Source organism: Cydia splendana, chromosome 10 (genome assembly GCF_910591565.1).
Source record: "Cydia splendana chromosome 10, ilCydSple1.2, whole genome shotgun sequence".
Taxonomy (NCBI): Eukaryota; Metazoa; Arthropoda; class Insecta; order Lepidoptera; family Tortricidae; genus Cydia; species Cydia splendana.
The window spans coordinates 1,841,733-1,865,365 of NC_085969.1; the positions used below are offsets into that span (position 1 = coordinate 1,841,733).

Sequence of the window (23,633 nt, forward strand, 5' to 3'; positions counted from 1 at the left end):
TTTTCCTGTAAGATAATTGTTTTGTCAAGCTTCGACTTTGTGAAAATGGTTTAAAATTTCACCTTTTCAAATAAATCCCATTTTAATGGAATATTTTAAGCCTACAATACATTAATCATTTGATCTTCTGTGTAGTTGTAATAATCGTTAAGGCAACAACAAGCGCCATCATACGAATAGATTGAGTGTTATACACCATTATAGTATATTGCTACTAAGACACTGCAAAACTATACGGCAAATTAAAATACAAAGTATCAAAATAAACCCTAAAAGCTAATTAAATACTTATACGATTTACTTGGTTTATATTTAAAAAGCATTGACAAATATTTATCTATAGGTATATTTATTATGTGGGCGTCCGTACCGCCCTTGACAAAGCAAAGGAAAACTTGAGTTTGTGAGCAACAAGAAACTTTTTAATCACGAGACCCGAACAATGGTTCCTTTCCCCATTGTTATATATTTTCGTTTGTTAAATGTTAACTTCCATTATTTTTTTTACATTTTACTAAAGTCATGATTGTAATTATTAGGTATTTATGTGAAATATTTTGATGACAAGGGTACACATACAGTTATAAAATCTAAGCGAATAGAGTAGCTACTGACTAGCAATTGGAAATAGTTATTTACAATACAAGTGCGGAAAAGAGGAAATTCGAAACGAGTGGCGATAAATTAAAACACGACCGGAGGGAGTGGTTTAAATCGACACGAACAACGTTTTACAGTACATGTGGCCCTTTAAACTTGACATACGCACGGAAAGTGCTCTAGTGCGGGAAAGTAGGACCATATGTACTGTAATAATTATTTATTTATAAATTTTGAGGTAACATTTTCGTAGTTGTTACCAGGGCTGTTACGGAGCTCCGGTTCCGTTTCCGTTAAGACGGAACTTCTGTTTGGTATTACACATCCGTTTCTGTTCCGGTTCCGTTATGTTTGAAACGGAAGTTATAACGGATGTCAATGCTTCGCGCGGCGGCGGCGTACATCAAAAACAAACAGATCCATACCAGTCATTCGCTCATCGCCCCGCTTGCCACGTGCTATGCTAATTTGTTGTTTGTTTTGTATACTTTGTTTTATTCGTGTTATTAAAATTAAAATCGTATGTGTTCTGTTGTGCACTACTGAGTGTGTGTATAGTGTGTGTGGTGAATGTTAGTGTGTAAAAAAACGCACAACGAAGCCGAAATCAAGTTCGATTTGGAACTATTTTGATGAACTTAGTGGGGACACGGCTAAGTGTAAACTTTGTCTGAAGGTTTATTCTAGAAAGGGGAAAACGAATACATCGTTAAAAAGTCAGGCTCCGATTCTGGTTCCGGTTCCGTTTTCGGTTCCGTTTCCGTTATCGGTTCCGTTTCCGTTTTCGGTTCCGTTAAACTAAATTGAAAACATCTGTTTCCGTTTTCGGTTCCGATAACACCTCATCCGTTACATCCCTGGTTGTTACGATAGCAAACTATTAGTACATTATGCCTTAATTAAACTGAAGCTAACGGTCACTTTCTTTTGTTTCAGACATTCCGACACGGTTTCCCATTCTCGCCAACCGCGCTAGCATGGGACCCCATACAGAAGCTGCTCGCCATAGGCGACAAGAGCGGCAACCTCAGAATGTATCCTTTTCTAACACGGTAGTAACGCTGTAGACTAGAGTAAGAGGTAAGACAAGAGTTACGGTAGTTTACGAAACAGTTCAGAGTGCTATTTGCGGTTTTCTGCCGAATAGTGCCTCTAGCTACTTTTTGTTTGAATGTGAATGACAGGATTAAGGTATTTTATAGGTACCTATAAAATAGCGTAATTTCGTTCGAAGATAAATATTCTATCGGAATCATAAATGGGTTAATCAACTTTTTCTCGTTGCCATGGTTACGGTTCCCTGGGTCACTCTTAAAATCCTAGTTTTTTCGTATTTAAATGAACCAAACTTGCATTTTTGTGGTACTTATAAGGCCTTTCCATAATGGGACATCGACTAAAAGCATGTTTTTGGAACATTGTACAATGTACAGCAGTTTTTCTAACAAACTATGCTGCTATTGTCTCCTGGCTGATAGGACAGAATAACAACTAGAAATAGTTGATCGACCCAAATACGAAAAAGGAAATTAACATTTTTGAAATTTTAGTACCTATACCTAATTTTGAGTTGCGTTATAAGTGTTATAAAAAAAAAACCGGGAAAAACCGGTCGTAATGAAGTGGTTGAATGAATTCCATTCTATGCTAATTGTGGACATTTCTGCTGTCGTAACTTTCCCTGAACTTTCTGGAACACAAAAGAAAAATTTAATCTTAATGTGTCCTTGGCCCATATTGCATCTTGGCCCATCCCGCACTAGTTATAACGGTTATTATTAACCTTGCTCCCATCTCGTTAATTAAGTAGTGAATAGGAATATCTACTATTTATAAACGACTTTACTAATAAGTACTGATGTGCCGGCGCTAAGTTCCAAAATTGCGTAATTTCCACATTGGATAATTTTGGAAACTTTAAATATTTTGTATGTGATGGAAATTTTCCGTTACCAAAATGAAGGTTTCCTATAAAACTCTCTGCAACTTGAACATCTGTAGGTATATAAGTTTATGAATTATTTTATCGAACTGAACGTAATGAGACTAATGAGAGTAGGGTTTTTTTGTAGGTACCTAAAACGAGAGGAGTTTTAAAAACTCAAAATCAAAATCTTTCCAATTACAAATACTTATCTGACCGTTGACCAATTAACCGTTGCCAAGCGCAACATTATAATACTTAACTATAAACAAATTTCATACCTAGTCGCTTACTGACCCTCCTTAACTAAACGAACGGGCAAAATTAAACCTTAATACAATGCTTTAAAGCAGCTTATTGAATGATTAAACAAAGAGTTGTACAAAATTGTACTCTATCATGATAACCATTGAGTTGGTTTTTATTTGTCTGTAGGTTATCTTAATCACCTTTGCGGTATCTGAGTGTTGTTTCATAGAGTGTAATCGGAGAAAGTCAAGAGGTCCTGAACTATTCTTACGTAAGTCAGGTGCATAATGTGTCGCTTAACTTCAAACCCGGATAAATCCATTCTTTATTAGCATAGATACACTGATTGAGTAAGATACCGAAAATCTAAGACAATTTCGTGCTTCGAATTTGACAGGTTAAAGAGATGGCGCTGTACAGCTCCATACATTTTGCGGCAACTCAGATTGTCAAAAGTTGACGTTTGAGTCAACTTGTTCAGTGACCGCAAAATACATATATGGCGCAGTACCAAAATCGAAATATCTGACAGTTGGACTTATCCGAGTTTGAAGTTAAGCGACTTATTTCGAGGGATGAGCGGTCAATCCCGTTTAGTACTACTAGTAATAAGAACTCCATGCACGGCACATAACTATTGTCTTAATTTCCAAAACCCATTTTCTCGGCTTATCGGGTTTAGCATTGTGTTGGACTTTCGAAGCGATTTTCTTCATAAGTTTTTTCTAAATCAAAAGACCTTAAGATGGAAGTTATTTGTTAAAAGTAACTAGCGACCCGCCCCGGCTTCGCACGGGTTACACAAAACCGTAATAAATTATTAACCTAAACCTTCCTCAAGAATTACTCTATTGATAGGCGAAAACCGCATGAAAATCCATTCAGTAGATTTTGAGTTTATCGCGAACATACATACACACAAACAGACAGACGCGGCAAGGGACTTTGTTTAATACATAGTCTAGTTAAGATGAACATAATTATAAGTAATGAAAAAAACATCTTTAGTGTGATGTATGTAATGCCTTCTCAAGTAAATATTGGCTTGTCAAAATACGTATGTTCCACATTGAATTTAATAGTTTTTGAGTAAAGAACAGTTAGACGGACGGACAGATATAACGAAACTATAAGGTTTCCGTTTTTGCTATTTTGGGTACGGAACCCTAATAAAATCTGAATACAGATTAAAGCAAAGCATAGCAACAAGTTATTTACAATGTAAGTTAATAGTTATCAATATGAGAGCAATAACTGTAACTAGAGGTGATTAACTTTAGGTACTGAATAATATTTGTTGTGATCTGCATTTTTATCGATGTTTTTCATGTAGCGCGGTTGCGAAAACATACGTCATGTTAGATAAATTAATCTTTATTGGTTATTTGTTTAGGCTATATTAGGAAACAAACAATAAATAGTTTTTATGAATCCGCTTTGAACCAATTAAAATAAGTATATCGTACCTTTCCATTGAAAGGTTGAAACAACAAGCTTGAACTAACTTTATTATTATTTGTCGCAATTAAAACGAAAAGTTCATGAGTCGTATAGTCTCTATTATATCTGTCAATCTATCTCCCTTCATTCAAAAAATTAAGGTACAAATTATTTACTTGGCTGGTTAACAAATGTTTTTATAGTACAACTGAATATTTTAATAATGTAAGTACTTAACATCTAGGTTATTTTAGCGAGTAAAAAAGTAAAATTTGCATGACTTATTTAAGTCTAGATATATGGACCTGTATATATTAGCCTAAGATCTGTAAAATACTATATCTATTGCAAATAAAGATTAATGATATGATTATGATTAATACGTCTAAGGGGTCATCCATTAATTACATCACACGTTTAGGGGGAGGGGGGAGTCATACACTTTGTGACGTCACTTTAACGTCATCAGTAACCGAAAATGTATTTAAATTATTTTATACGCTAATTATCATTTAAATAACAAGGTTTTGAAACGATAATCGTTTATATTCGTTTAATTTTATTTCTTAATCAGTTTTGGGTTATAAAATTACTAATATTTCTTTTGTCAAAAATACTTTGATAAAATATTAAATAAATATTTGCCAATTTCGTTGAAGAAATGTGACGTCACACCAGGGGGGAGGGGTTTGCCAAATGTGACCAAGTGTGACAAGGAGGGGGGGAGGGGTAAAAAACCTAGAATTTCGTGTGACGTAATTAATGGATGACCCCTAACGTACAAAATAGAGTTAACCTCTAGCAGAGCTCTAAGAATTATCATCAGTTTAGCTACGGAGGAAAATAAAGCGGCGAAATTGAGTCACTTAAAAATAGTGGAAGCCGGCGACGGTCTCATCTCAGGTAGGGTTACCAGCAGGCGTATTATGGATGGCTTTATCCACATGATAAAAAAAGGGTCGTTTTTGACTCCAGACAATTGAAAGAGACAGACACCGTCATTATTACTTTGTCACATAGAAATACGACCATAATATCTTTACAGTCACCTGCAATAATATATTACGCTCAGTGTACATAAGTCACGAACTCACCTTTAAAAATCTTCATTCACATTAAAACTTAAGTTTTGTTAACCTGTCTACCTTAACGCCTTATTCTTTCTGCCTTGGCGGCGGACGGTTAAATTCGTTATGACTTATGATATTAGGGCGTCTATGCGTCAAAATGGCCCCAAAACCAACAGAGTTGAGAGTTAGGTCATTAGATAGGTATTTTTCTGTACTTCATTTCGTTCTATGGGCACCAATCGGAATTCCATTGCAGAACTGTGAATTTGGTGTATTAGTCAAAATGTCGTCACCCTTATTACCTAGGCAATAGAGTCCACCGCCGGGCGAGCGCGGCAAATCATTCGGTGTGCTCGCCCGGCAGTGCGCGAACATCTACCCTGCATCAATTAATTTACTTACTTGGACTCTATTGCCTAGGTAATAAGGGTCACGACATTTTGGCTAAAATACCAATATCTCAGTTCTGCAATGGAATTCCGATTGGTGCCCATAGAAAAAAATGAAGTACATAGAAATACCTATCTAATGACCTTACTCTCATTTCTGTTGGTGTTGGGTCCAGGTTCCATACAAAGTTGCCCATGGTCCTTTATACACCGTGTTTTTTTTTTGATTTCCGTTATTTTCAAGGGTGCATTCCTGAGCTTAAATCAAGTAACTTTCTCAAAGACACCGATATTCTAATTAAGTCCATTTCGGAGATAATCAATAATTGTGTCGCTTAACTTCAAACTCGGGTAAATCCATTCGACCCTCTCAGCAAATCTCAACCATATTACCTTTTCTTAATACCAAAATCGCATAATCTGACAGATGGATTTACCCGAGTTTGAATTTAAGCGACTCAATTTATTTTTTTCCTATAAGGCCTCTACAAGCGTGTACACTTGCCTTAGGGCCGGTTTACATATTGATTAGTGTTTAGATTGAGTTCATACATTTGCTATTAAACTTAAGTACAATCTCGGTCGATCAATGTTCGAAATAACATTGATATGTCACATATTTCAATTGTTTGGTTGAGTTAAATTTAATTCCCGTGTTACAACAACGCTATATGCTACATTTAATTATTTTTAAACTTTTTTTTAAAGCATTTTTTTTTATTAACTATGCCATTTAGTTCTCTTAAACGTACTTAACCATACCCCGAAGTTAACGGAATTCAATAAAAATACGGTGTATAATCAGATTATTAGTTGGGTATTTAGTTACAGTTTAGCCTAGACAAACAAAAGTATGGAGAAGTACCGTTTGTTGAGTTTGTATACGCGCAGTTTATTAATGATTGTCTATATTCCTGTATGGCACAACCGGGCATGTTCCGGCCATATCTGCCGTACAGCCCTAGATTATCCGGCTAAAGTCCGGACGTTTAGCCGGCGTTCAAGAGTTGAGCCCTAAAAGCCTTCCCGAAGCACGCAGTATTTGCTGAGCGCTCCAAACCGGTCAGTGTCTTGGTGAAAAGTATAGCCTTCGATTGTAAGCTTTTTCCATTGACTCTAGTCTTTGAAAATAGGATAATCGGTCACTTCTTAACAGGTTATTTTTCATTCGAGTATCCTTTATTACAAATGTATAATTACGTAGTTAGGTAATAATAAAACTCCATGAACGAATAGCCACGGCGACTGCCCTATCTTCGTTCCTATCTTAATAACAAAACATCCGTGAGGCATAGACATTTTAAATATATTAAAACGGGTTAATCTAGCACCTTTAAACGAGCAATTCTTGTATATTTATTTATATATAGATATATATATTTCGATGTAATTTGATTTCGATGAAATTTGCTATATGGGGGTTTTCGGGGGCAATAAATCGATCTAGCTAGGTGTTATCTCTGGGAAAACGCGTATTTTTGAGTTTTTATATGTTTTCCGAGCAAAGCTCGATCTCTCAGATATTATATTTAATATGGCCCTTGCTGTCGCTGGTGTGCTCGCAAGTACAGTCGACGTCAAATATATGTTTACACTTTTGCACCTTACTCCTTATAAGGCGAAAAGTGTAAACATATCTTTGACGTCGACTGTACATGTACCTGGTGTAGTTCATCTTGATAGTAAAAGTTCGCAGACATTATGAACACACCTGTGGGTTCATACAACACATTTACAATCAGTTTAGTGATATCATTTTGCATTTCGCTACTAAAATTGATAAATATAACCTTTTTATTTGCAACTTTGTCTATGCAAGTTGTTTATTGCTCTCTATTTTGTCATCCTATAAACAAGACAATGATAACATCTTAAGTGCAATTGCATCATACTGAACTTTGTGATGTTTTTTACAGTCTCCAATAAACAAAGTAATGATTTATTTGTTCCATCATTGATTTCATGTCATAAGTCCATACTATAATATGTTCACGACTAAACTTCTAAATCAACTTGGGATGGATATAGGCTACCTTATTCTTGGAAATCTGTAAACTGCACATTATCGATGGTACAGTCACCTGCAATAATATGTTACACAACAAAGGCCGCAAAAATATCTGACACGATCTTATTTGTAGAGCAATAAGAGCGTGTCACATATTTTTGCCGCCTTCAAAGAGGAACATATTATTGCGGGTGACTGTACCTATCGATATGCAATTATCTAAGTAAATATTTTTTTTATTCTATAGCTCTGTGAGCTGTAGACCTCGGAAGCTCCGCCATTTAAAATATATCCAAAAACTGAATATAATTAAAATAATTTAGCCTATATACGTCCCACTGCTGGGCACAGGCCTCCTCTCAAGCATGAGAGGGTTTGAGCTATAGTCCCCACGCTGACCCAATGCGGGTTGGGGACTTCACATACACCTTTAAATTTCTTCGCGGATGTATGCAGGCTTCCTCAAGATGTTTTCCTTCACCGAAAAGCTAGTGGTAAATAATATGAAATGATATTCCTTACATAATAAGTTCCGAAAAACTCATTGGTACGAGCCAGGATTTGAACCCGCGACTTCCGAATTGAAGATCTGACGTCAGATCCACTCGGCCACCACCGCTTCAAAAACTCAAACGACAAAAAAATATATGTTATGAATAATTATCCAGCCTGCTCACCTGCACCAAATTTCACAAGAATCGGCTGAAAAATGCGACCCGTAGACGGGAACATCCGGACATACCTACAAACGAATTCTTCCCAAGCTTAAACGCATACCTTCGCTTTCGCTCGGTCAGTAAACAGAGCAATCGATGCCTTAATTAGCCTAAAGTAAGCATTAATTATCTCATGTCACAAGGTCTGTGTATTCTCGAATAACGCTCTAATTTGAGAACAAAGTGTTTACACTGTTTACGTGTCGTGATCAAAGCTACTCGATACCTGTGTGTTCCCATCGTGTGCGAACTCGAGACTTTTTCTTAAGCGGACTTGTGTACCTACTGTGACCTCTAGACGTAACAACTAAATTGTCATCGCCATCCGCCGAAAAAATGTGTTTCACTGTTGGGCACATATTATAGAAGTGTGACCAGCTCAAAAATAACCTCCATCGCAGTTCTTAAATAGGTGCTCTGGGTATATAAATAAATAAATAAACATTATATGTAGGACATTTTTACACAAATTGACTAAGCCCCATGGTAAGCTCAAATAAATCAAAACACATCCTTACTTCTACATGTTATGTGTGTTATGTTATAATATATTTGGCCGTCCCTATCTGTTTGATGCTGTACTGGATATAGTAGTATCTGCATATCAATGATCATGTATCGGTAATTAAGTTTATGCTGTTGGTCGTGTTATACCAATGTAGCTTATACGGCTCGGCAGAAACCAATTTCCGAGCGTGTCTGGAACATAATATTCACAGATTACACCCAATAGACGGAGCTTATATGAGGACTAGTCATAGTCATAGTCATTTTTTTCAGTCAGTTATTAAGCAATAGGTATTCAGTTTTTATATAACATTCAAATTAATTAAATAATCAGCTTAATTAAAATATCAGGATAGATACAATCTAGGACTAGGATCAGGACTCAATAATCAAGTAATTGAAAAGCTGTAAAAACTCCTCTGAGCTCGCCGATTGTACATTAATTTGCGTACCATTTTGTACCTTGTGACAGTGACAATCAATATGAATGAATAACGATTCCTAATGAAGTCTAGATTAGGAATATTTTAAAACCTTATTTTGCTAAGCCCCATCCGGGTCCTAGTAGTTACGTATCCCTAGCATTAAGGTGCATGTGTCTACCGTATCTACTTGGTTGCAAATAGACATTGAAATTGAAAGTCGCTAGGGTCGTCATACCCACTATTGTCACGGTAAGAAGCTACGAAATGGTACTGAAATTAAATTCTTTGACCGTACGACTACCAATGAGAGCGCAAGCGTTCTTTTTAGTTAAGTCTCCATTTTAGGGTTTTGCGTTGTTATATTGCAAAATTCACAGGCTCTTATACTAGATATATTTATAGGATGTAACTGATCGGTGAAGTCATTTACAAGTAAAATTGTGCCTATACGTAGTGTCTAGAGACCGTAAGATAAATGCTTAATAACGTGGATTCCATCGGAGTTAGTCTATCATAACCTGATCATAACACTAAAGGAACATTTCAATATTGGCTCTCCACAGAGTATTACGGGCTGAATATGCTGCTCTCGTGTTTCCGATCGCTGTATGAATCGTATCGTTGCCCGGGCAAAGGATTAAGAAGTACTAAAGAAATCTTTATAAATTAATAGTAGTAGTAGTAGAAGTAGTAATAGTACTTGGGTCAAAAACAAAACTGTGTTCGCGTCTTTCCTGTAGACATACACAAGAGTTAAGGGCTATAAAGGTTAATTTTCTTATCCACGTGAAAAGGTCCTCCTTTTATTCAGAGAACTGTGATAAAATCATTACTTACATGTCCACAAGCTGTTAACTATTGCCCACAGGAGAGAAAAATGTACAGTTCGCGCGAACACGCTAGTTTTCTCTCCTGTGGTTGATGATTTTATCATAGTTCTCTAAATAAAAGGAGGACCTTTACACGTGGATAAGGGTTAAATAAGAAAATTAACCTTAATAGTCCTTAACTCTTGTGTATGTCTACAGGAAAGACGCGAACCCAGTTTTGTTTTTGACCCACTTAGTAGACCCACTTTATTGTGCACAACACAGGTCAACAAAAATACAATTACAGTAATGGAAGTACAAAAGCGAACTTATCCCTATAAGGGATCTTTTCCAGCTAACCTTCCAGTAGTGAGTGGAAAACTCTAGTCAGGTCAGATACACAAACTTACGGGATGTATCATATAAAAAGTAAACTAACATATAGTGGCATTTTACTCTTTCTATTCATTATGTGACTATAACAACATAATTTGTGTTATGTGTAGACGAGCACGAGTACATGTGTGAGGGTGTTAATTAAGTAGTAAATATAAGTACTCATACTTCATGTTCAAAAAAAGTATATTAAGGTTTTTATCATTTTGCAAGATTCATTTTCACTTACATTATCTTAAATTTCGACAACTGAAACACCTTTATTACTGCTACTTGCTTGATATTATTTTTAGATGACATAACACGTCTTCAACTTACAAAAATAGGTAATCATCAGTCCTGCTAATAGCTTGACACAAAGCATAATTTACGTTGCAAAGGTTAAGGAAAAGCGCCCCCCCTCCCCATTACACGTTTAGGACAGCATCCTATAAACTCGTCATAAAAATATACCTTCTATTCTTGTAAAATTTCAACTCAAAAATCTTTAAATGCAACTTTCTTTACATTTCGTTTCACTGACATAACACTTCTTCAATTTACAAAAACACTCGTCCAAACACACCAAAATCAGTCCTGCTAGCTTGACACAAAGTTCAATTTACATTGCAAAGGGTAAGGAAAAGCGACCCCCCCATTACCCGTTTAGGACAGTATCCTGTGGGACGTTTAGGGCAACCTTTTGTGTTCCGAGGAAGGTCGCTGTTGCTTTATGAATAAAATCACGCTAAAAGTTAGGTCATTCATGTGAATGGAATATGAAAGAGATAAGGTATAATTTAGGGTGAATTTTTGTCGGTATTATTTAGATTTTTGATAAAGAAAAGATCTTTGTGATGGTTATACTTAGCAGTGGAGATAACTCATAGAACTTGCTTGCTTGCCTGTTTAGTGACAATAGTGTAGGTAAAAGCCAAACCAACCGCGGTTTGACACCCCGCCACCGACGCGAAGTAATGGAACACATTAGTCAGGAATGAACTGTCGCCCGTGATATTCCCGGACCGATACCGGTCGGCAACATACTTTCAACCCATCTGCTGCTGCAGGTATGAATGGGCGATGGTAATTGTTACTACTACCTATAGTGGCTCTGTGAAGTGTCACCTCGCGTTAAGCTTAGAAAATGTAACAGTGAAAAATACTTAGTTCGTTGAGTAGTTCGTTACGTTATCACAGTAAATTCACACAAGTCTTAAGCTCCATAGACGCTATTGACGCATAAGTCTTTTATGCCAAATTCGGCATTTTAAAAATTCCCAAAAAATAGATCGACAAAAAAATTTATTTAATCATAGAATCTGGCTACAAAATTTCACGAGAATTGGGTAAGAATTGCGACTTGTAGAGGAGAACATCCGGACATACGAATTCAAAATGCCCGAGTTAAAACGAAGATCTTCGATAACGCTACGGTCAACTAAGTACTGGGCTAGGCTGCAAAAATGACTTACAAACTTGCAAAATTACCGTTTATTGTACCACCGAATCACAACTATATTCCTTTCTTTAAACTTGCAGAATTCCAGGCAAGTCTTCCATTAATTCCGCAGACACCAGAAGCCATCACGGGTTATGGCCGCTATCTAAATTGTGCAATTTTCTTACTGGCAGCGCTCCAGCGCGGTACCTGTCGCGTCGTGTCGGTCTCGTGTCGCGAGTATGTCGCTGTCGAGTTGCGACTGTAGCGTGGGAACTTTTACGTGGGATTGTTTAAAAACTGTCGATGTCGTGTCGTTGGGTTGGGAGTTTCTTTACCGCGAGTTTCGGGGAATTTGCGTGGGAGTTTGTGCTAGTTTATGGTTTGCGTTTCGTTTGTTTTTTCAGAGACTGTAGGAGTGAACGTCGGTTTAACCCGTATTTGGCGATATACTATGTGAATAAAAAACACTGTTGTTTATTTATGTTGCGTATGGAAGTGTATACTCGTATATCAATACAGAGAGAGATACTTGTATAGATCAATACAGAAAACAGAGTAGGCGCAAAATGGCGGCAAAGAGGGAAGACCCTTGCCCAGCATTCAAACATTCTTTTGGTCTGATAATATTTTTTACTAACCAGTGTCTTAAAACTTCTGGGTTTTACTTGTTTTGAAGATGCCACCTAGCTATATAGGTACGTTGCATTGAAAATTTCCACTCGAGCTTAAGATATAAAAAGAAAAATTCCAAGAAGGTATATAAACGTTTATTTATAAATACATCTTTGTTCCTTTTTTCTCTTTGAACTAATAAAACGAACCGGCAACTTAGATCAAAGCCGTGACTTTGATTGCAGATCGTGTATTCTCATCGCTTTTACGACCGAATAGTTTTCGACTAGACCACTTTAAATGGCCCTAGAGATCCGTAACAATGATGAGTAAGCAAAAAACGCTCTTATATTGGTGAACCTGATCAAATTCACCTGCGCTCGGTGTGCGATTGGATCTTGCTCGTACGATCGTACCTAACAAAGACTTGGCGACACAGAGACATCCCGGAAAGGCAATCTGATCCGACACCGTTGATGCTAGGCGGCGTTGGCGTCGCGCCAGCGGCAAATGCTTAGTCAGCAACGCGACTTAAGATTTATTACTCTTTTCTACATGTGGAAAACACGTAAGCGACAGTAAGTCTGTATTTCAATGCGACGTTTTGTAAAGGGTGTTGGGGAAAGCGTTTGGAAGGCGTGAACGGGTTAAATTCATGGCCTTAAGCCTTCTTTCGCGATTTGTCAGTACATTTTTCTTTAAATTTGTGTTGCGAATAACTTATGTTAAGCTCTTACTTTTTGTCTCAATATAGGTTAAATTGCCAATTAATAGTAATTTAGGAGTTGAGATGGGAGTTACACCTCATTATGATTACCTATAAGTAATCATTTTCTAAATTGACCTGTCATGTAATAAAGTCCCGGGCGCCTTGTACTTGAGGTTTTTTTGGTCGAGTCTACGTCAATTATTATTTTAATTTGCACTTACCGCAGTTGCGAACTCAAAAGCTTTTTGTAAGTAAAATAAGCTTAGGTTCTTTGTTGAGTTGTGGATAAGTAAAAGATGTTGCGCTGAGGTTAAAAGTTACAAGTTATTCTGAAACGCTCCTGAGTTTGTTGAGTCTTAAGTATTCTTTAAATTTTCTCGTATCTACCTTACCTTTATGTAATAATGTGCTGTTAACCCAATGCTAAAAATTATTATACTTTCCTCTACAGAGTTTATAACCTAAACGTAACCTTTAATGAAAAGTGTTCCGTCTGAAATTATATTAATTGGTAAAATTTGTGGGTGTTTTGTAATAATGGAGAGATAACATCATTTTTGAACAAGTAGTATTTTCGCATAGAAAGTGTAGATAACAACAGTTCTCGTTCATAAAACAAAAACTGGAAAATTCTTGTTATCAGCAAAATGTCTACTCCATTTTCTTCTCAGAATATTTAAAAATACTCGCGAAATTCTCATTTTTGCCAAACCTTTTTTGAAACTTAATAAGAAGCTAATCTCTAATTTGCTCGCGATTTCAGCGATTTCTCTGAAAAGAAACACTCCGCCAAAACCGAATCTTTTTACCGCCATTTGTAATTTATTTTGTTAATAGGCAGAGTTTAATATTAATTCATGGAATCTGGTTATTATCCTGTTTAAGAACCGATGCTGTGCGAGCTCTGTAATAAGCATTAATCGTTGTTTTTTTGTCGTTTAAAACTGTGTCTGTTTTCTTTCCTTATTTTATTGTTACTTGGAATGTTGTTATTTAGTAGAATTGTGCCAAAAGTTTCTTAATATTAAACATTACTGTTTATATTTTCTTGCCTTACTGGCTTATTTAGTAATTTTGCTCCTATAATCTGTTAGATCTAGAAGCAAAATCAAGGAACGGTCGCACAGTGTGGGATTTTGCCTTTTGTCCGCAACTAAGGCAAAATCCCACACTGTCGGTCGCCAGAATTTCCTGAAATAAAACTTCTTGTTTTTTAAAAGCTGTATGCTGTAACTCAGGAAGGTTTATTTCTTCATTTCTCTCGAACAAGTTAAAAGTAACTTTTAAATCTCGTAATTACAAGTTCTGATCCTGTTAGCGAGTTTTTTTTTTAATTTAGCGTTTCCTTGGACTGATTTATGCGTGTCGTGGGCTACACGGGCTCCTGTCAACTCTAATAAAACGAAGTTATTAAAGGCCCAGCCAACAGATTGGGGGAAATTAATCTTTTTCGAATTAAATATTAAGGTCGAGCGTGCGGAATTAATTACCCAATTTTTTTCTCTTTCATACTTATTAAAAATGAGGTTAAATAAAGTTATATTATTTTTAATAATCCATACTAATATTATAAATACTAATATTATAAAGGCGAAAGTGTGTCTGTCTGTCTGTCTGTTACCTCTTCACGCTTAAGCCGCTGAACCGATTTATTTGATATTTGGTATAGAGATAGTTTGAGTCCCGGGGAAGGACATAGGATAGTGTTTATGTCAGAAATCATCCCTGAAGAGAGTGCAAAGGGGGGTGGAATTGAAAGAGTTAATGAATTAAATAATGCCTAATAATTGAAGTAAAGCAATGCGCGAATTGAATGATTGCTATTAGCATTACCCAGGCGCTAGACCTACTTTAGCTGCTGTCACTAATTCCACGCAGACGAAGTCGCGGGCAAAAGCTAGTTTACAAATAATTATGTATTTTTTTATTCAGTAAAAACTTTGTGGCTACTATTTTCATGATGTCCATGCGCATTCAGATATTTTATATTTATTTTGGCAATATTAATCAAACCGACCGAAGTTCGCCTTTGTATTTCTTACTAATTGAATGTTCTTTTTATTGTCTATTTGTACAATAAAGAGTTTACACGTAGAGTGATGTATATCCAAGATGACAATAGTATATCGACAGAGTCCAAACAAAAATTAAATAATGTATCGGGATGACAGATGCTACGAAAAGTCACGTGACTCATACATTATTTAAATTTCGATTGGCAATTTCTACCAATGACTGTCATCTCAGCTAGAACCCCTGGGAACCCCGTGTTCATTTATTTCATTTGTCTGTAAATTATACTTATTTAAAAGTGGTCTATAGCGGCTCAAATCTGCCCCACGGTTCTTTTCATCAATTTATAATGAAGTCAATTTCTTTTCCAATGAGTCAATAAGAACGGGCAGCACTTTGGCCAACTTTTCCAATTTCGCCTTTAACATTTTTATAATTTGGCAATTTGTTAAGCTGACGAAAAGTAATGCCTACGTTTTTGTAAGATCGGATGACTATGTAGAACGAGAAAATCGGCTTATAATCAATATTTTTGAAGTGAAAACTTCTTTAGCGGCGCTGTGCACTTTTTGAGGTGGGGAAAAAATGTCAAACTCGAGACAGCGTAAGGCGTAACCCTCTCTTTCTATCGCGCGGCGAAAATGTTTGCCTGAGCCTGCTGTTTCGTTTAGGCGGCGCAGGGCGCTTGCGTGACGTCACGTGTGACGGACAATGTCATTGTGTTTTTCTTTTTTTGATTTAATTGCAATCTAGTGAGTTTCCCTCAAACTGGTATTAATATAACTGTAGTACTCACAGTGACGTGCTTAGAGGTTTCAAGTAATGCGACGTAATGGCGTTAACCTCAATTATACATAGTGCTGAAGACATTTTGCACTAGATGGCGCTGTTATTAATATTTTGAGTTACAATGTCGTTGAGTTTTCACTTCTGCCGGCACTCCCGGAGAGCAACCCGTTGTTTTTTTTTGTTTAGATATTGTACCTACCGTAAAACCTCTATAGTCCAGAACCCCTAGTGTAAATTTCATTCGATAGCGTAACGTGCGTCGTTTGCGTTATGTCTATTTTTATATGGGAATTTGAACAGCGCGCCTAACGGGATGTTTTGGAAACTCAAAATCCCACACAAAATGACACTTAACGCAAACGTCACGTCACGTCACGTTGTCGAATGTTTACACTAGGGCTAGGTACTATACTAGTCCACAAATTCAATGCGAAATGAGGAGAACGTATCAATAACAATGTTCTTTTTGGTTTTGTCTGAGTTTTTTCTTCCAATTATAAAAATTTGCTTTAGCACTAGGTACGAATTTATAATGAAAGTCACATCTGCACAAACATACTCGTATATACTTGACTAAATTTTGGATTATACATAGTTCTTACCACAGCTCTCATCTCAACATACCATACGTAAAAAATGTCATCGATTAATATGCAATCATCGAGGTTATAGGTCGAGGTTATAGGTCCACGAGTATCCATCAGCTTTGCTTAATATATTTACTTAACTAGGATCATTATTGGGTTATCATACCATTCCAATTGGCTGACTAAAGGCGGGTTTAAATCCAGCAAGCTGTACCCGCACCTTTTTCATCACTCACACAATTTGTTGCACAATGTTTAGATATATACTTACCTACTTACTCTTTATACCTAAGATGGACTAATTACCTACCTAACCCTTATATTATACCTAAGAACAGATGTAAAAGAGTAATGAAATAAATGCATTTGTATTATTAGTACGAAATTAAACACAACTACTATATGTTTAGCTTACTGTGGGGCTTTCGCAAAAGCCATAACTCCTCATCTAGCTAATTAATTACCCTCCTTGCTACCAGTAGCTCTCTCTCACTTGATTAAGGGTATTTGCAATCACTCGAAAGATCGTTACAAATTAGACCAGGGGTCGTTCTACAGGTTTGCTCGTAAATTTTTAAGGTAATAAACGAATATCCGGTCATGATTGTTTTCCGTCCGTCCATTTGCATTGTGTTTGAAACTTAGCTAAACTTACTCTAACATTTAAGCCCACAATGCCTACTCCTATGGCACATAGAAAGAGTCTGATAACTCATTTCCAGAAGCCTGATTACATTCACAGGTGTCCTTCAAACTACGTAAAAAGCGCCAACGGCAAAGTACTCCTAATAATAATTTGTATCAAATGTTACATACATTAAAAGCAGTGGTGAACAACCTGTTGGGGCGATTTTTAATTTGTTGTCGATTTATTCGTCAGATTTCAATAAAATTTGGAGGATAAATAGAAATAGCTTTTCGGTACATTAATAAGCGTAATTTACAAAAACAAATACAAAAAATACAAATGCGTTTATTTCATTACTTTTTACATAAGTTCTTAGGTATAGTATAAGGGTTAGGTAGGTAATTAGTCCATCTTAGGTATTAGGAGTAAGTAGGTAAGTATTAATCTAAACATTGTGTAACAAATTGTGTAAGTAATGAAAAAGGTGCGGGTACAGCTTGCTGAATTTAAACCCGCCCTTGGTCAGCTAATGGAATGGTATTAAGATTAAATAATAGGTATTTAAATTATGAAATTCACATAAAAAACAAAACATTAGTATTTAACAATATAGTTTCCTTACGGGGTACTTAATACAGAAACAGTATTTAATAGCAATTTCACCGTTTGTCCTAAAAAAATGCCACTGATTTACGAAAATTGTATCATTCAATATTTTGCAAGCCTATCTGAACCCGGCCTTCTTGTCTCGCTCTTGTCCAGAGCCCTAGAACCTTTAAATATTAATGAACACTTATCTCCTTTGAAATATGACCTCAGCCGCCCGTTCACATAAACGTCTAACCTAAAACAGCCCTAAATTCTAAACATCTCGGCGATGTAAAGAATCCCAACTTCTTCAACACTCATAAATTATTTACAAGTCTGAGGAACATTGGCCGATGCGAACTTAAATAATTAAGTAACATCCCTTACTTTAACAAGGTTCTAAGTTGCGTCTTTTTGTACTCAAAGCTGTCCTTTTGCAAATTATAAAAGTGTCGCAGCGCTGCAACTTTTTTAATAAGCAACTCTGGTCGTAACGTACGTACCTTTGCCGCTAGTTTATAGTGTTGTTCAGAAAACGACTTTATTTTCTGTTGAATAGAATTCGCTTTCCGAATACGCTTGAGTGTTTTAAGAGTCTAGCAATCGTCTGTCTTTTGTTCACTATTGAAATCTCAGTAGGGGGAAGCGGGGTAGATAGGCACAAGGGGCAGTTTTGAACACCCACACTAATTCCTTAACTAAAAACTTATGTTCACCTTCTACAATGCTAAAACGTGGCTTTGTATGTGTGAGTGAGGTACCAGCTTCGACACATCTCTCCTGCCAGCCGTTGTCGCTTGGTGCGTGGAAACGTGTTTCCGCAGTCGCATAGTAAATAAATTATGATTTTTTTATGGAGTTGTGTTGCGAAATTTTAGACTTTATCGGATGAACATCATAATGAGCGCTAAGTACGTTTATTCAGTAATAAAGTTAGCTTATTATTTTAAAGTAATACTTAATAGTATATTTTTAATAAATTATGTTTAATTTATTTGACCTTTGGGGTACTTTGGTACAATAATGATTGGGGCAGTTTTGAACATATCAAAGTGCCCCTCTAGTGTATCTAAGTGCCCCTGTCAGTTTTTATGTTAAGAAAATTTTAAAAAATATTTTTTAGTGAATAGTGCGAACGTACAAAGAGAAAGAAAATTGTCAACGAAAAGTTAAAACAACTCAAGTAGCTTTTTGTCTAAAACTGACAATGATTTCATTAAAAGCTTTTTTTTTGTAGTTTGAGTGCACCTGCTTAATAACTGTAGTATGTTCTAATAGCACCGCACTTAATAGACGTTTTATAATGTTTTAAAAGTTCATTACTGGTCAGCTAACTGAGTTGATCTGTAACATGGGCTCTGCGGGGCAGTATGAAACACTTACGGGGCACTTTGATTCACGTGCCAAAGTACCCCTAAATGAAGTATCAAAGTGTCCCATGTAATGTATCAAAGTGCCCTGCAGGTGGGGCACAATTGAACAAATCCCATATACTTATATACTATACTTTCTATACCTTAGTAAATTTGTCATCTACTAAGTACAAAAATAATGTATTTTGAGTTCATTTTGGGGTCTAAAATTAATATCAAAAAAGGTGTACCAAGCTGCCCCGCTTCCCCCTAAATAGTTCTAATGAAACTGAATGTTTAAAACTTTTATAAGGAAATGGAGACAGAAAAGGTTTTCTTTCAAGGTTTTGCGAAGTAACATGTCACTGTTAATGGGTCAATCAGACATTGAGTTCAAATAGACATTTTGCAAACAAACACATTCATCAAATCTTTAGCTAATAATAAAAATGTGTAACGCCACGGATATAAAGTGGGCAATACTTAAGTTGAATAAATGGCCGAAGAACGGTGTATCGTTGACTTCAAGAAACGAGAATACAAACAATACGTATAAGATAAGACACATCAAACACAAACTGTTGAAGAAGCGAGGAAATCAATTGTTGATACTTTATCTGCAACGGATATTAGCTCTTCTTCGTAAATGGGTCAACAGTTCCAGTTCGATATTGATATTTGCTGCAAATCGGAAGGAAGCCGAGCGACTGGGACTTGAAAGCGCCTTTTAACTCGCTACGCTGAATTCCGTTCCGACTCGGAGGAAGCAAAAGGAATGAGTGATGGTAAAGGAACAGCGAACAACGTCCCGACTCAATCGACACAGGGTTTGTACCTTACCTTCCACCAGTGTTTGTCAAAGTTTTCATGACGCGACCCTTGTACGAATAAAATGTTTCGCTTATGTCTTGTTATAAGCCTGGCAGAGGTAGAGAGACCCACAGTTTGAAGAACACTGACTTACACGAGTTATGCTGATAGTAACCAGTAAAGTGGAATAATTGAAAACGCGCACGAACAACATAAGTAAATTGTGGAAACCAGAAACCAATGGCATGTCATTGTACGCGGTCTCCAAAGTTCCGACTCCGACCACAGAATAAATAATAGTACTAGGTACAGAAGACTCTACTCTCTAACAAAACGCGTCTGTTACGATCAGGACAGATATGGCCGCTAGGTGGCGACAGCGCCACGCGCGGCTTATGGCTAGCCACCAAAATTGGTGTGGAACGGATGTACTTCTGTAGCAAAGCGACGAAATCGCGCAGTGAGCCACGCCTGCTCCGACACGGAGGTTTAGATGAGCGAAGGATAGTCGACACCTATTTTCTGTTAAGTGTGCTAAATATACAATACCTACACTAGTAATACGGATGGCAAGCCAGTGGCTTATTCAACCTGTTGGTCAATTTTAACCACGATATAACAAAAATGTTGAATGCCATCTATCATGATTTCTACCTCCGCTGAAGTGATTGGCGTGTTTAAGCACTTGCTGAGGCGACTACAAATCAGACTTCCCACCCCACAACGAAAACTAGACCTTGTGACATTATGCCGGTTTTTTTTAAATATAAGTGTTGCCATCGCTATGAAGCTAGTATTTTGTGACTACACTAATAAAAAGGCCAAGGCCCACTATCCATCCGTAATGGACGCACGTTAGTTCCCGTTCTGAATAATGACAACAGTATTTTGCATAATGGACATAAATCTGAATTTCCCAGTTACATTAGCCGAATTTGCGGTCGGTCGTTAAAACCATTAGCACTTTATTTAATAACTATTTATTGACTCGTTCGTATTGCTGTTAACGTTGGCATTGTAGAGTTTAAATCCGATGGTTCTCTGTTCATTTGGCTAATTAATAGTAATAATTTCTCGTTTTTTTGCGTCTACAAAGGTTACTTCGTACCACAAAAAAGTAAGTTACTACAAAGAAGTACTTATTTATAAAATAAATTTTAAATGAAAAAAAAATCGTTATTTTCTGAAGAGTCATGTTTATTAGCACCAGAAGCAACTCACTTCTTCTTATAAAGAAGCTCGCTAAAGTTATAAAAACATCAGTTTCAATCTATTATGCCTGGCTTTAGCAGGGTAGGTGGTAAGACTAGTAAGTGTAGCATCATAGTGAATTTACATCGTTTGCATGTCACTTAGAGGATATAACCAACGGAGACGCCATGTCTATAATTTTCGGTACAAAATAGTCTGCCGTTTTTTTGCGGGGGAGGGGCACATCAAATGTATACGTAACGTAAACATAGCCATGTCAGAACGTCAGTCCATACATGTGGTTGACATGTCGTTGACCATTGGCCGCCTATTTTCGACAGAGGGGAACGCCTGTTAATGACCACTCCGTTGGTTATATTCTCTAAGGCATGTCATGTTGTTGCTCCATACTTTATTGTCTTTATTTTCCATATAGTGTTTGTTCATACTCTGTCGATATCTTGACCAAATATGATGACCGAGTACCGTAAAATGGGGTGAGTAGGGATAAAACTGACATTCAAACCTCGATAACATTTTATTTTTTTACATATGTAAACTGAATGGTATAAATATATAATAAATGTTCCGGACGTGTTTTTTTAGTTTTTTTATGAGTTTGGGTAGTTCTATTTCATAACTTTACCGATAAACACAAAAACCCTCCTCACCCCGTAGTATCTCGTAGTTGGGGTGAGATGGGATTTCTTACAAAGGTGATTTTGGAACATTGTTGGTCGATTTTTTTTCTTATGAATATCACTATAGCTCCATTTGTAATACGAATACATTATTTAGGTAGTAGTTAGCCTTTAAAAATCATCCCCCCATTCATAACCCAACTCGTGGAGAGTTCCTACAGCAATCCCTACTCACCCCATTTTACGGTAATGACTCACGCGCGTAATACGCCTTTTAGTATTATAAAAACCCAATACAAACTCATTTCATTCACAAAACCGTAAACAAATTTGAAATACACCCAAGAAATATCTCAGTCCGCAATAATTCATGTTTTATAAAGACTTTTTACACATTTAACGAAGAAACTTTCTGTGTAGACGCCGCCTTGATTACACGTCTTTGCGACAAGTTTGCCGGGTTCCCTTGTTGGCTTTGAGTTTTATAAACTTTGGGCCCGATTCGGATTTTGAAATAGACATCTATTAGACATCTTTTAGGCATCACCAAGATACGATAACGATATGTTTAAGATCTAACCTGTCAAATTTGACATTTGCGCGATTCTGGAGATACTGTTGAACGATTTCCACAGGATATGACTTAGAGATCCAATTCACATCTAATAGATATCTTACTCTATCTAACGTAAAAGTGACATTGGTTGCCCGAATTGCGCTGCAAAAGAGAACTAGTTGATATCTAAACTATAACGTATCTAGAATAGATCTAGTACGTGTCGTCTCTTGTGAATATCTTGAAGTTCGAATACGGCAGTTTGTCTATATTTATTTTAGAACTGAGCAGGAATTTAAATTTATACCGTAACTTTAGTTTTAGGGATTACTTTGGTATATTTTGTTTGTCTAACTTAGATCATAATTTGACAAAATTTTCACTAGACACTCGTATTTTACTTAGCAAATGCTAATTAAATAATCTATAAGATAAACGTTCGGGTGCTCGACGCGGTCCCAGTACATGTCATCTTGAAACTTAAGTCATTGTCAATAGACGTGACAGCAAGGTGTCATCTATTGGGCATTAGCATGTCGAGCACTAGTACGTTTACCTTAGATATATACTTATAAGTAAGGACCGAATTTAAAATACTTTAAACAACAACGGAAACAATAAAGTGAACAAAAAACATAACGTTTTAATTAAAAGTCTTTCTGCGTTACACACTGACGTTGCGACGTTGAAAATTAAGTTGTTTGTAAAACTTCATGCAATAAGAGAATAGTTATTTGTACAACAAGAGATCAAAGTTTGATATTTCTTCGAGTGCTTATTTTGAGTCCCGTGCAAGCGAAAGATTCTATAATAGATTCACGAGCGTAGCGAGTGAATCTAATTTAGAATCTTGAGCGTAGTAAGGGATTCAAAAGCGCACGAGATGTAAATAACTTTGATCTCGTGTAGTACACAAAATTTTTCACCCTAAGCAGTGAGAACATACCTAGAGGGACAGAGATAATAGAACCCAAGTATATCGAAATTTTATTAGACCCCGCATGTTGAAATGACATTTGACTATAAAGGTCACTTGAATGACATTTTGTCTCACTCAGTGAGCAAAATGCGATTTTGCTCACTCATTTTGTTTCACTCAGTGAGCAAAATGCGATTTTGCTCACTGAGTGAGACAAAATGACTTAGTGAGCAAAATCGCATTTTGCTCACTGTTTTTAAGAAGCAAAGTAGCCTTGTTCGA

General features: G+C 36.5%; 1 protein-coding gene across 1 annotated transcript in view; it reads left to right on the forward strand.

Moving 5' to 3' along the window:
- Positions 1 to 23,633, forward strand: part of LOC134794115 (syntaxin-binding protein 5-like) — a 346,598-nt gene that overhangs the window by 298,693 nt on the left and 24,272 nt on the right. The window contains exon 2 of the mRNA XM_063765822.1: positions 1,537 to 1,634. Within this exon, the coding sequence (XP_063621892.1) occupies positions 1,537 to 1,634 (98 nt within the window). The remainder of the gene's footprint in view (positions 1 to 1,536; positions 1,635 to 23,633) is intronic.